The 14020-nt window shown below is 34.6% G+C and overlaps 1 protein-coding gene and 1 pseudogene across 3 annotated transcripts; one reads left to right on the top strand and one right to left on the bottom strand.

The window, feature by feature from the left end:
* The first annotated feature begins 7227 nt into the window (after positions 1 to 7227).
* On the top strand, positions 7228 to 8582 carry LOC111309682 (non-specific lipid-transfer protein 1-like). 2 transcript variants are annotated; one of them, XM_089748938.1, is made up of 3 exons: positions 7237 to 7541; positions 7665 to 7915; positions 8098 to 8582. In XM_089748938.1, the coding sequence occupies exons 2-3, from the start codon at positions 7665 to 7667 to the stop codon at positions 8105 to 8107; spliced, it is 261 nt and encodes an 86-aa protein (XP_089605064.1). In that variant the 5' UTR covers positions 7237 to 7541; the 3' UTR covers positions 8108 to 8582. The 2 variants fall into 2 exon arrangements, with proteins under 2 accessions (XP_022764419.1, XP_089605064.1); XM_022908684.2 differs by having other exon boundaries at positions 7228 to 7915.
* A 188-nt stretch (positions 8583 to 8770) lies between these two features.
* On the bottom strand, positions 8771 to 13007 carry LOC111310033 (transcription factor RF2b-like; annotated as a pseudogene). Its single transcript, XR_016330490.1, has 4 exons — positions 12384 to 13007; positions 10478 to 10610; positions 10047 to 10131; positions 8771 to 9695 (listed from the first exon to the last, which is right to left on the bottom strand). The product of XR_016330490.1 is annotated as a transcription factor RF2b-like (transcript).
* Between the last annotated feature and the right edge of the window lie 1013 nt (positions 13008 to 14020).

Genomic DNA, 14020 nt, shown 5'->3' with positions numbered 1-14020 from the left:
GGGGCAAGATGTCAATGGAGATAAGGCTGGTTGAAGGTTTCTTCTGTCATTTTAGGATTTCTTTTCAAACAATGTTAGATTTCTTTTTGCAATATGACTTCACTTGTTATCATTTTAATAAAGGCAAGTCAATGCATTTCATTACATTTTTCTCTTTCACTTGACCATTACTCCATGCTTTGTTACCTTTCATAACTTCATACTCCCTTTATTAGATTTCAGATGATGAATATTTAGACAATGATAACAATAATTCTGGGATTTAATTTTGAGAACTCATCCACGTCAATGTGAGGAGATGATTTGAGCAAAAAGTAAGCTGTTACTGAAGGTGAAATAGATATGTCTTGAAGATGTGCAATCTTTTATACAAGTTCATGAGCTTTGTTCAATAGATGATGTTCAAGAAAGGTATTCACAATTGAGATGAAAAATGACCATCTTTCTTTTACCATTTGAAAAACCATTTATTGTTACCCCTTTGAGCTTATCATTTTTTTTTTTAAGAACCCCAACCAAGGATCACCCTCTACACTGGAGGGTAAATTTTGAAAAAAAAAAAAAAACACCACAAAAGGTCTCAAAAATGGAAAGAGAAAGAAAAGCAAAAGAAAAATAAAAGCCACACATGACTTGGGGCAAAGTAATGAGAATCCTTTATGTGAGAAAAGAGAAAAGTAGTGAAATGATGTGGGGGCAAAAGGCCAAGTTGCATCAAATGATCCTTTGGTTTTGAACCTTTTTAATACATGTTTTAAGCCTATTATATCTATTTTTTTATGACCCTTCACCTTGGCCTACATTACAACCTTGAAAAGTTCATATGGATCAAATGTGAATACTCAACTTGAATGATCATAGGTTGAGCAAAGATATACTCATGATGAAGCAATGGAATCATGCTACATGAAAGATATCAACACTGGATGAAAAATGAGAAAAGAGAAAAAAAAAAAAAGGGAAAAAATGAAAAAATGAAAAAATGAAAAAAGAGATCCAAATTGAAAACCTGAAAGGGTGATTTTGGTATCAAAAAAAAAAAAAGATCCAGGTCAAATGGCTCACATGAATGAAAGATCAAAGACATCTGAAGATCCCTCAAAGACTGGGGCAAAGTTCGCCAAGCTCAAGATGACTTCAACAGTAAATGGAATGAGTTTTTAAAAAAAAATCCTAGATTAATGTTGAGAATTGTTTGAATATTCATCATTTGGACATACCATTCACCTCAATGACATCCAATTTATTTCCTTTCCCATTTATTTTCTACCAAAATAGATCTCCATCGATTATCTTTACCATAATTCACCTTCTGTTCTCTTATTGTTTCACCCCTAGAATGAATTGAGAAAATGCTTGATTGCATTATATTTGTTAAGAATTGAAATGATAATGAATGAATGATTATGCGTTTAAAAGAATCTTACATTCATTTGAAAAGAAATCTAAGATGATGAAGAAATGGTAGAAACCTAAAAGAGATGATTTAGAAGGATGTATGATGTGACCAAATAGAGAATATGATGGGGTAAATCTTGAAAAGCGATACAACCAAGTGATGAGTACAAGGATGAATTGGTCGAATGGTGGGAACAATCAGTGGACAGAGTTTGTTTTGGAATGGTTGATGCTGAGACAAAGACCTAGTGATGGTGGATGAAATTTGTTTTGAAATTTGCTAGTGCTGAGAAATTCATTGAATGATGGTCAAGGGATGATCGATTGATGAAGCTTATTCCAAAGTATTGAGAAACCAAACAAGGAAAGAATGTGAGTGGAAAGGACAATTGAGAGCTACACTGGTTCGATCTTAGAAGAGCAGTGCAATTGGATCCTTGAGGAATCAAAGGGCTTGACACCCAAGAAAGAAAAAAAGAGCTTGAGAAACTTGAGTACTATACATTGAACAGGAATTAATTGGCCAACATTTGCATAGCATGCATTGAAAATCATGCACATTGCATAGCATACACTACTTTCAGAAAAGTATAGTGTATAAATTCAAGAAGCAGGGGTGTTCCAACATCCCATATGGAGAAGACAAATATGAAGATATTTTGCAACATGGAGAAGAAACTTGTCAGGTAAGTTCCTAATCCTTGAAATAGGATGTCTCTTGATATCAGGGTTGATTTATAAGACCTTTGGGCATAATCTCTTGAAATCCCTTCAAACACAACTTTCAACTCCTTTGGACATGATTGTCAAGGAGCAATTTATTTTTCAAAAGTTCGTTGCCTCTGTTTAGAGGAGCAATTTACTTTTCTAAAGTTGTGGTACCTCTGTTTAGAGGAGCAATTTATTTTTCAAAGTCGTGGTGCCTCTGTTTAGAGGAGCAATTTACTTTCCAAAGTCGTGGTGCCTCTGTTTAGAGGAGCAATTTACTTTTCCAAAGTCGTGGTACCTCTGTTTAGAGGAGCAATTTATTTTTCAAAAGTTTGTTGCCTCTGTTTAGAGGAGCAATTTACTTTTCCAAAGTTATGGTACCTCTGTTTAGAGGAGCAATTTATTTTTCAAAGTCGTGGTGCCTCTGTTTAGAGGAGCAATTTACTTTCCAAAGTCGTGGTGTCTCTGTTTAGAGGAGCAATTTATTTTTCAAAAGTTCGTTGTCTCTGTTTAGAGGAGCAATTTACTTTTTCAAAGTCGTGGTGCCTCTGTTTAGAGGAGCAATTTACTTTTCCAAAGTTGTGGTGCCTCTGTTTAGAGGAGCAATTTACTTTCAAAGTTTCGTTGCCTCTGTTTAGAGGAGCAATTTACTTTTCAAAGTTTCGTTGCCTCTGTTTAGAGGAGCAATTTACTTTCCAAAGTCGTGGTGCCTCTGTTTAGAGGAGCAATTTACTTTTCAAAGTTCCGTTGCCTCTGTTTAGAGGAGCAATTTATGTTTCTCAAAGTCGTTGAGCCTCTGTTTAGAGGAGCTTTGGTAAAAAAAAAACAACAAAAAAAAAAAACAAAAAACAAAAAAACAAAAAACAAAAAACAAAAAAAAACAAAAAAACCAAAAAATGTTGAGTTGAGTCTTGATTGGGTGTCTACGTCTTTGCGCAATTTCTGTTTCACAGAAAATGTGCAAAGAGGGGCAGCTGTAGACACCCAATTGGGTCCAAGCCCAGATCAATTGGGCCTGGCCCAAATGGGTAGGCCCAATTGAATTTTTATCTTGTATTTTTTTTCCTTTTTTTCTCTTTTTTCTTTTTTGTATATCTGTATTTATTTATTTTTATTTAGAATATATTTATATGTATATAGTTATATATTATTATATTATTATTATTATTATTATTATTTTTAATATATTTTTGGGTTTATCTTATTTTATTTTTTTAAATTATCTGTTAATTTTATCTGATTCTTTTTTATTATCTGATTGTTTTTTTTTTTTATTTATCCTATCTTTTCTAAATTATCTATTTTTTTTTTATTATTTATTTGATTTTGGAGGGCTGAGATTGAAAGTTGAAGAATCCCACTGGGAATGGGAATTCAATCAGAAGAGTCCAGACTGGATTCAAAGATTGAATTCCCGTCCAAAGGGGAATTGGGATTGATCAGAAACTCCTGATCAATCCCTATATAAAGCACCTCCTGGAACAGAATGAAACACAGAGAAAATAGTAAGCAAAGCTACTGATTTGAGAGAAAAGAAGGCGTATAGGAAGCTAAGAAAAGTTTAGGAGTGTTCTGGGAGTGAGAAAAATTTTTTAGAAATTTTTGGCGAAAATTTTTTCTGGAAATTTTTGGAAAATTTCCAGATTCCGGCGAAGTTTGAATTTTCCGACCAAAATTCAGGCCAACCTTGAAGTTTCTGGCGACCAACCCAGTTTTCGACGAAGAATCCCAGAAACCGGTGATCTTCCGACCAACTTCCGATGAAATTTCTAGATTTCGGCACCTTTTTCCAGAATCTGGCAAAAATTCCACCGGTGTTCTTCAGTTTTTAGAGAGAAGGAAGAGGAAAAAGGAAGAAGAGAGAGAGAGAGGAGAAGGGTTCTGTCGAAAAACAAAGGAAAGTATCTTTTATACCCTTTTAAAACGACGTCGTTTTGGCCTTAAGTAACCTAGAGGATCCGCGCGTTTTGTCGAACCCGACCCGACCCAGGCGTCGACCCGCTTTCTGACCCGCGCGTGCCAGCCCCCCTCCGAGCCGAGCCGAGCTGAGCCAAGCTACCAAGCCGCTCCCCCGAGCCGTTTCCCTGCCTTGAGCCGAGCCGAGCCGCGATCCGAGCGGCTCCAGGTTTTTTTTTTTCTTTCTTTCTTTCTTTGTTTATTTGTTTATTCTATTTTTTATTTATTAGATTAGGTTTATGTAATATTCTTTTTATTTATTTTTTATTATTTTATTTTCTTTAAATAAAAATAAAAAATTCCAAAAAAATATATTTTTACGGAAAAGTTGAAAGTATCAATTTTCCTTAAAAGAAAAATAAATTTCCAAAAAATATTTTTAGGGAAAAGTTGAAAGTATCAATTTTCCTTAAAAGAAAAATAAATTTCCAAAAAAAAATATTTTTAGGGAAAAGTTGAAAGTATCAATTTTCCTTAGAAATAAATTTCTAAAAAATATTTTTGGGGAAAAGTTGAAAGTATCAATTTTCCTCAGAAATAAATTTCAAAAAAAAATATTTTTAGGGAAAAGTTGAAAGTATCAATTTTCCTTAAAAGAAAAATAAATTTCCAAAAAAAATATTTTTGGGAAAAAGTTGAAAGTATCAATTTTCCCTAGAAATAAATTTTCAAAAAAAGGGTTTTTGAGGAAAAGTTGAAAGTATCAATTTTCCTTGAAAATCGAAATTTTCAAAAAATATTTTTGGGGAAAAGTTGAAAGTATCAATCTTCCCTACAAAAAAAAATCATTCTTTCCTTCCTTTCTATCTTAATTTTGATTTTGTTTTTTTCTTTAAATAATCCGACGACGGAGCCTCTGTAAGTGAAACAGTAGTTTTTCTTGCATACTCCTGAGGTGAGAAAATTTTCTCAATTTTCTGCTAAAAGTATTAGAGTCAATTGAGAATAATTTTCAATAATTAACTACTTGGTAAAATTTTAAAGCTTTTGGATAACACAAATTTAAGCTGGTACCATCTTTTGATGGGCGTTGTGAGGGTGCTATAACCTTCCTCACACGTAACCGAACTCCCGAACCCTGTTCTGGTTAGCAGACCTGAACCTATTCTTCTAGGGACCCTTAAGCTTAGGTGTTCCCTGAAAGGACAGATTCTTTAGGTGGCCAATCGCACCTAGATAAAAAAGATTGGTGGCGACTCCTTAAAGTCAATGTCTAGCGATAGATCCCCGGATCTAGACGTTATGACAAGTTTTTCAAAATTCTTTTCTTTTTTAATTTAAAAAAATGGATAAAAAAAATCAAATGGTATGGGATTTTCTATATTTAATCTGTCTTCTGTCGCTATATCGGTAGGATTAAGATTTGTGACCATAAAGCTCTCAGGGCAATTTTCCTAGGGACAACATTAATCAAAGCTTGAAATGAGATCCACAAAAAGTCAGGTGGGTTTTATCCAAATGTTGTGTGTTAGGCGCCAATGAGAGTGCCCTCCACAAGGGATTGTCTCTTTGTCCCACTTGCAAAGAGGCTAACATCTCGCTACAATCTTCATGGAAAATGGGACCATTATCCATTAACTCAGAGCCGAGTGAAGGGTAACCTTCCGATGGTCTTTAGAAACCATGGTCACATACATCAGCCTCAAAACAGACCCACTTGAGGCTTCCAAGTTCCATCATAAAGCAGTTCTAACTAAAAGTTTCAGCACCCTGCCATGTGCATTTAATTGGAAGCTCAGATTGTGGGGCTGCTGAGACCCTTGCAAGTGGCAAGGTAGTTAAGTTTGGTAGCCTAAACCCTGATTTTGTGTCCTATTGAAAAAATATGTTTTCAATGGTGAAAAAATTTGCCTTTCTAACAGAACTGATTGATAATCAACTTATTGTGAATGTAAAAGGAAAAGCTCAGTGTTTTTCTCATTCACAAACTTGGCTACATATATATATATATATATATATATATATATATATATATATATATTCTTATAGTCAAGCCTCAACTCTTTGATAAACTTTTAATGACACTAGTATTCATGTTGCATGAGAATAAATTGTGGAAATTCACACTTAATTTGTGAAATATTATCCTGAAAATGTCAAACGGAATGGAAAGAGAGTCCAAAATTTTGAGTTACTATTGTTACTATTTACTTTTGATTTTACCAGAATGAGAGGTTGATAACACGTAAGTGGAAGCTTGTCCCTACAAAGCAGAAAACTGCATCAACCAACGGCAAGCACAGATTAGGACATTGCTAGCAACTCTCCGACTAGATCAAAGGTGATATTTAATGCAACAGCTTGCAACATTCTCTAGAAAATTCAATTCTAATTTCTGAGTCTAATAACAGATTGGGTCTCTTCAAACAACAAGCGTTCTGTTTAAATTAAAGTAGTAAAAAGTGTTTTAATATTCTTCTCAAACAGAATATTAAGTCCGTAGGTAATATAATTGACAACATTCCAAGGCAAAAGCCCTCTCATACCAACTAATCCCTGCATCATGAACACTCTTTAGGCCCAAATTTGAGAAACAAAGGACCCAACTCATGTCAATTGTCATGTGATAGAAAAATAGAAGGAAGCCCCATCAACAATGCTGTGTCATATTTAATTGGATTTCCGGCGTAAATTCAAGAATCTTCCTCCAGCTATAGGAGCACTTACTCGGCACTTAAGCTGACCATGTAATCTATTTCTCAAATAAAGATATGTAACCCCAAGCAATCTATTAGGAAGCAGATGAGCAGATAGACACCAAATTAGTCTTAAATCAGAAGCCTCATTCCTGCATTCTGATCTCCTCAGCCACAACCCTCCACCCTTAGGCGTGCACACATACAACTCCAGCTTACTTCTGATCCAGACCCTTTGCCTGTTTCCATACGTATTAACATATATATACACCAACAAAGAAGAAAAAGAAAGAATTTGTTTAGTAAATCTGATTGAAAAATCCTTCATATTTGACTAGCTTTCACGACCTTAGTCGACCAATGCTTGGTTGCAATATGTATAAAGAGTTTGATAGCATTCCAAGGTCTCCCAACAACCATAGTAACTGCCATGGTCCACTTACCACAATATATGGAGCCCTTACCAGCACTTTCTACGCAGACATTTGAACTAATTCAATCATTCTGTTACTGATATTTCGTGTTCCAAACAGTTTTTACCTTGTTAAACCTAAATGGAAGCATTTCTTGCTTGTGAAAATCACTCAAAACTGCAACTAGAAACTGTGTTGTGAATGATTTCGAAGAAGTTTGTAAGTTTCCTTACCTTTCCATATGATAATGTCTGTCTGAGGACTTTTCAAAATGTTCCTGTGAGAATGGCCATTTAATAAATGCTCCAAACCAGTCCCAACAACCACAATAATTGCCATGTTTCAATAAAGATCTAGCTCTTCTCAGGAGGACTTCACATTTTTGGCTAAATTCGTTCAAGTTTCAACCATCCCATTGTTTGCGAAAGAGGTAATGGTAATCATGTCTAGAAGCTCTCTGACCTGCAAGCTTATATGCACATTTATGCTTATATTCTTGATGACTGATGCTCCTATATTGGTTCATGCTCAAACTTGCCCTGAGGTGAGTCAGATGCTCATGCCGTGCGTGACATACTTGGCGACCAGGAGCTCATTCGGGCATTGTTGCACAGGCATTCGTTCACTGAATTCCAAAGCCAAGAATACTGCAGCTCGACGACAAGTTTGCAATTGCTTAAAGAATCTTGGTGCTCAGTTTCGTATGCGTCATAGGCTCGATTTCAATCAAGTTCAACGGCTTCCAGTTATGTGTAAAGTCAACATCGGCTATCGTATTACGAGTCTGAATCCTGACTGCTCTCAGTAAGTTTCCTGATCAATGATAACCCATTTTGATAGCCAGACTATACTAGACAAACAAAAAAAACAAGATTTGAAATTGCCTTTTGCTAATGGAAATTGGAAGCATTAGATTGCTATATATATAGCAGTGAATGCTGAGTTTACAGAAATTATAAGTCATATTTCTTCAACAATCTTTGTAGGGTGCACTGAGAGGAAACAAAGAGTAAAGCAGCAGTAGCCGGCAGCCACTATCTATACAGGCTGCAGCGGGTTGGAGAAAATAATTGCCAGGGTTTCAGCTAAGCAGCAGTGGCAGCTACAGCTCAGCAATAGCTTCTATTACCATATTCTGTTGAAATGAAAATAATAGTGCTGCTGCTGCTGATCGTATTCCACTATTCCTTCTACTATATTCCGTTGAAATGAAAATAATAGTGCTGCTGCTGCTGCAGTGTTTAATTATCGTATTCCACTATTCCTTCTTCTTGGAAATGCAGAGGAATGGTTTGTCTTGTGTATGCCCACGAAGATTTGGATTGGATTATGCAAAAGCCAATCATTAAAACTACTACATTTTGATGTGTTATTGTGTGGGGTTAGGCTTTTCAATTTACCTCATGGGCTAAGCTAAGATAACAAGTTGGTGTCCAAGATCGTTAGCATTTGAGATCTTTAACCTTTTGAGCATAACAAATCTATTCAGACTAGCAAATGGTCATAGATTTTTGTGACTCTGATCCAACATTCGAATCTTCAATCCCTCTTGTACCTCCCCTTCCCATATGTAAAAATAAAATAAATAAATAAATAAATAAAAAGAAAAGAAAAGAAAAGAAAGTGGACTCTTGCTTAACCATGTGCACCCTAACAAAGTAATGAACAAAGTTGTAACTCTAAGATATCTCTCAACAGAGTATAGATCACCACAATGATGCATTCACAAGTCACAAGTAATCAGACCAAATTATTAAGTGACAAGCAATGGCAACTAAGGCCTCTATTATCCTTGAGGGTTCAACCGAGCCAGGAAATCAAAAAACTCAGGGCACTACAATCAGATAGCCTGATACATTTACGGTTGTACACACACCTATTCGAGAGGGAGAGTGAATCGTCAACTGAAACAAAAGCAATTTGAAGATACTTAACCATCGATACAATGGGAACAGCTGGTTTGGAAATGTTGCACTAATCTACTCCTAGGGATCAAACTTCTATTCCCACATCATTGCTCCAAAAAAATGAATTTGAACCCACAAGGAAAGAATCTTGAATATCTGAAGACCTAGCAAAGCTGGAGAAAAACTAAAATCCCATTCACATTAAAAGAATTGCATTCAATCAAATAGTACCTTTCGATGTCAACAAGGTCAGTCTACGAACAATGCAACAAATAGGCCAGGGCAAGGTGTAGATTAGCAAAATTTGTATCATACTGTTCCTCTGCTTTTACCGGCAGAAATTGAGGGGCCTTCAGATTTCACTAACTGGGAACCCCTGCTGATATCAAGCCCCTTCAATCGGCTAAGAGGATCCTGTTGCATCATTCCGGCGAAGGCATGTGAGTTAGCTACCACAGACTTATTAGGTGTCAACATGTTAGATTGGAAGGGATGAAATGGTGGCATTTGTATATTCTGGGTGTCGACTTGCATTTGCTGTGGCTGGTGAGGAAAGAAAGAAGATTGGGTGTATGGTATATGGTGCATTCCCAAATTATAAGTATCTGTCGGTATCATTATTTCTCCAGTAGCAATCATGAGCCTCTCTACTTCATTCTTCAGTGCTTCATTTAGAGCTGTAGTCAGAAATGGACAATGAGAAAAACTATACCCAGCAATGAACAACTCTCTGCAGTAGTTTTCATGAGAGAACTAGCAGGGACATGATACAAACATGACCAGATATCTCCATGCAAATGGACAATTATTAATGCTAGCCAAAGCTTGAGCTCTAAAATTAATGCCTAGAACATTACTTAAAAGGGGAATCACTAGTTTTGACTGGTCCAATGCCATTTTGTTTTGTTTCTTATCATTGAGTAGATGTGGTTAAAAAAAAAAAAAAAACTGCTTAACTTGTGTAGCAAATGAACATGTCCATGAAACATATATACACCTTTGAAGCCATCTTGGAGAGAATAACATACCATCACGTAGCTGAGCCTGTTGTTCCATAGATTGTAGCCGTAGCTTAAGCTCAGTGTTCTCAGTAGTCAAGCCTGTTGTATCTCTCTATAGTAGAACACAAGAATCAAGGCTATTAACATTCAGGTGTTAGTCAATAAAGAAAGAAAAAGGCAACATAAGATGGAACATATCCAAAAGTAAAAGAAATTTCAGACAATCAGATGCCTTTAACAGAGAATCAGAAGCATGTGCAACCACATCCACAATAAAAGAATGAACCAAGAACGAAAGCCCTTAATGCAAGAAAGCTTTTCATTTATAAGAAAGTAGAATCGCCAAATATTAATAATTTAATATGTAGATCTGTAATTCCCATTCGAAGGAAAGCAAATAGTCACCATAAAGAAGCTCCAAAATTATGCAAAGAGACGGGTAAATGTTTGACCAAAACCTGGAATAGGGTTAGTTGTGCAGAAAGAGTAGTTGCTTCCGTTTGGAGTGTTTGGACTTTCCTCTCCAGTTCAGATATATATCGGGCTTTTCTCTCTTTAGAGCGAGTGGCTGACTGCCGATTTGCAATGATCCTACACAAATTATGTACTTTCTTAGCGGAAACTTGAATGTAAACCCAAATCTCACCACATAATATGAGATTGTCAAATCTACGGGAGATAATTTCCATTCCAACTAAGGAATGAGGGGTGTTGACTGGAGAGATGATAACTGCTCTAACTCAACCATGTCACTGGATGCTTATGTATTTAAGACAAGATATGCCTTATCAGTAAATAAAATGTGTTGAGTTCAGAGGCTCTCGAACACTAGAAAACATGAATGAAAAAAATGTCATCACATACCAATATAGAAAATCCGTGCACACGTCACCTTACCAAACCCATTATTGAAAGTTCCAAAGTTTGGAAAGAACAGCTCATTTCCCCAGAGATTAAAACTTAAATGAAACCAACAGCATTCAAATGTGCAAAATGGAGAAATATTTCAATTATGATTTCAACGAAATCATAACTGCCTATCAGTCTCTTTGGTTATACTAATGGTAATGGCATCCCAGTACAGAATGAAATATGGTGACAAAACTGGCCTTATAGACCAGATCTTTTAAAAGGCAAGGTGTGACATGACAAAAAATTATTATATAACTGATTATCAGATTTTAAAAAGAATAAAATAAGACTATTAAAAAAACCTAAACAATCATTTAGGACAAAGAGTGACATGATCAATTAGTTTACAATCAAGAACAAGCCTATCAAATTAATCAATTATGAATTTTGTTAGTATCTATGAAGCAAATGTTTAGTGATACCCACATGAAATACGCCCTACTTATGACCATACCATTACAACATTAGATGATGAAACAGTCCACACATATGCTTAAATTCCCCTAGACAAACAAAATTACTTAGCGATTTGAAATAGAGATGACACAATGCAAATTCTGATCTTATTTACTAAAACAATTATGCCATTTGGTAATTATGGTTACTTCAATAATTCAGAAAGCATTTATTCCATCTCCTAATCATAGTACAAAACAAATCACCAAAATTTAGAAAAATATTTATAGTGTGTTTTCTCCAAAAAAAAAAAAAGAAAAAGCCAAATAAACATTTTGCATAAAAAATCACAGGTAAATAGAAGACACCTGATAGTTTACATGAATTTTGGTTCATGAAATGCATACTCTTAAGAATTTCTATGAAACTAAACTTGCTAAAGTATCAAAAACTCCATTCATCAAGGGGTGAGAAAAGTCCACTGAAGCACTACATTATTAAAAAAAAATTGTCTACAATACAACCATAATGCCCATGAAATAAGAGAATGAGCTAAGAAGCATATGCATGATCCATAAAAAGAACCTAGAATTGGGAAAAACTCATATATTGACATCAATTATTAGTTACATAAAATTCATTTGTTCTAAATAACTCCCAATTTCTTTCAAATTTCACCCTCCCAAATATATATATATTTCCAAGTTCCAAATTCTTAAGGTCCTCACTTTACTTCCTAAACGGCCCAAAAAAGGTCAACTTCACCATTAAAGATTAACAAATCACTTCAACGAAACAATCATAATGCCCATGAAAACAAATAACAGAAAAGGATAAAACCATCCTCAAACAAAAAACAAAAAAAATACAAAAATACAAAAATACAAATTCTTTAAACAAAAAGATATTACGTTCTTCTAATAATTTCCCCTAATAATCTACCGAGAACAAACAAAAACACAAGCTTTACACTAAAAGTTACAAACTTTCAACTTCTTCTACAATCTCATAAGTGCCAAAACCCAAATTCACTAAAAAAAGAAGTAATTCCCAAACCTTTTAGCTCTCTTTGGATCAATAGTCCACAATTCAGCAAGCTTATCAGGAGCCATAGCTTTCTTAGCTTCAATCGACTCCATTATCGAACACCCATCAACCGAAATACTATGCCTATGCCTTCCTTTCCCTCCTGCATTATTCTTCTCCGCCATCACCGACCCACCACTCATTTCCTCTCCTTTCGGGTTCTGACCCGACCCACCACTCGAAGACCCAGCAGCCCCCCCTCCTTCGTCCGCTCCCTTCGATGATCCCCCTAGCTTCTCAATGTCCATGTAACTACAAAACAGGTCATCTTCGGATCCCAACCCTTCGAAAGGGTCGGACACGAGATCCAAGTCGTCCGGGATCCGAAATTGTACTTCGGACTGGGCTCGCCTGTGGTAAGAGCCTCGAAATGCGGTTGGCTTGGCTAAAGACGGCGTCTTTACGGTGGTGGATGATGCATTGGAGGGAATTGTTGGATCAGGGTTCGGGTTTAGACTTGGCGGATCATCCATTTTAGTGATTCTTTTTAGATTCAGATCTCAAAAGAGAAACGTGAGAGAAAGGGAGCTGACGCCCGATTGTCGAAATCTGAGAAAAAAAATGGAGAAAAGAAAAGAACTACAGGAAGTTGTTAGAACGATGTCGTTTTAAAACTTCAATTACGAAAATTTGATTTTTTAAAATTTTTTTCTTATAATGTGATCATAGCTTATTTAAATTCCACAACCATACAAGCTTGAAAATATTTCAAATAAATAATTTTAGTTTAGTATAAGACATTTTATCTTTCTTTTTTTTTTATAAATACACTTTGTAAGTTACATTGTATCACTTACAACATTTTTTTAAAATTTAAAATGTTTAAAAAATTTATGTATTTATATATTATTTTACACGATAATTATATGTCATAATTTATATCAATACTAAAATTTTTTTTTTATTTTATTAAATTTATATATAATTATTATATTATATTATTTTCATATTTTTTATTTATATTATATTCTCATATATATTTTTACATTGTCAGCTTATTTATATTTTTCTATCATTAAAAGAGGTGGTTGATGTGAATAGAAACATGAATGTGAAATTATTGGAGAGATATTACTAAAGTACAAATAGTCTACTAGTATGCCAAGTGAAATTTATGTGGCTGATGGATGATCATTCATATTTTTGTGGGCTCAGCTGTCCCAAACATACACTAACTATAGTTTCTGCAACCATGGGACATGTTAGCCTTTCCCTCACATCAACTTCACATTAAAAGAAAAATCAAGATTATAGTAATTGCAATATACTATACTAATAGTGTTCAAATTGTATAATCTTTGAACAAGAAAAAGGCAATAGCCATGAAAAAATTGCTAATCTCATGTCCCAAATTTCATAATTAAAACACTTGGTAATCAAGTGAGATCTCAGTGCAATCAAATTTTAATAGATAAAAAGTGTAACATGAAGGTTGTATTTCAAAATGTGGATAATAATGGACATATAGGTACATTTTTTCGTGATTTATATATTTATATGGTGTAAAATTTTAAAATTTTAAAATTCATGTTATATTTTATATAAAAATTATATATTATAATTTATATTAATATAAAAATATAAAATATATATTTTATTTTATTAAA

Source organism: Durio zibethinus, chromosome 19 (genome assembly GCF_047325235.1).
Source record: "Durio zibethinus cultivar Kanyao isolate XHJ-2024 chromosome 19, ASM4732523v1, whole genome shotgun sequence".
Classification (NCBI taxonomy): Eukaryota; Viridiplantae; Streptophyta; class Magnoliopsida; order Malvales; family Malvaceae; genus Durio; species Durio zibethinus.
Note: the sequence above shows the minus strand (reverse complement) of the source record. Positions and strands in the feature narration are given on the sequence as shown.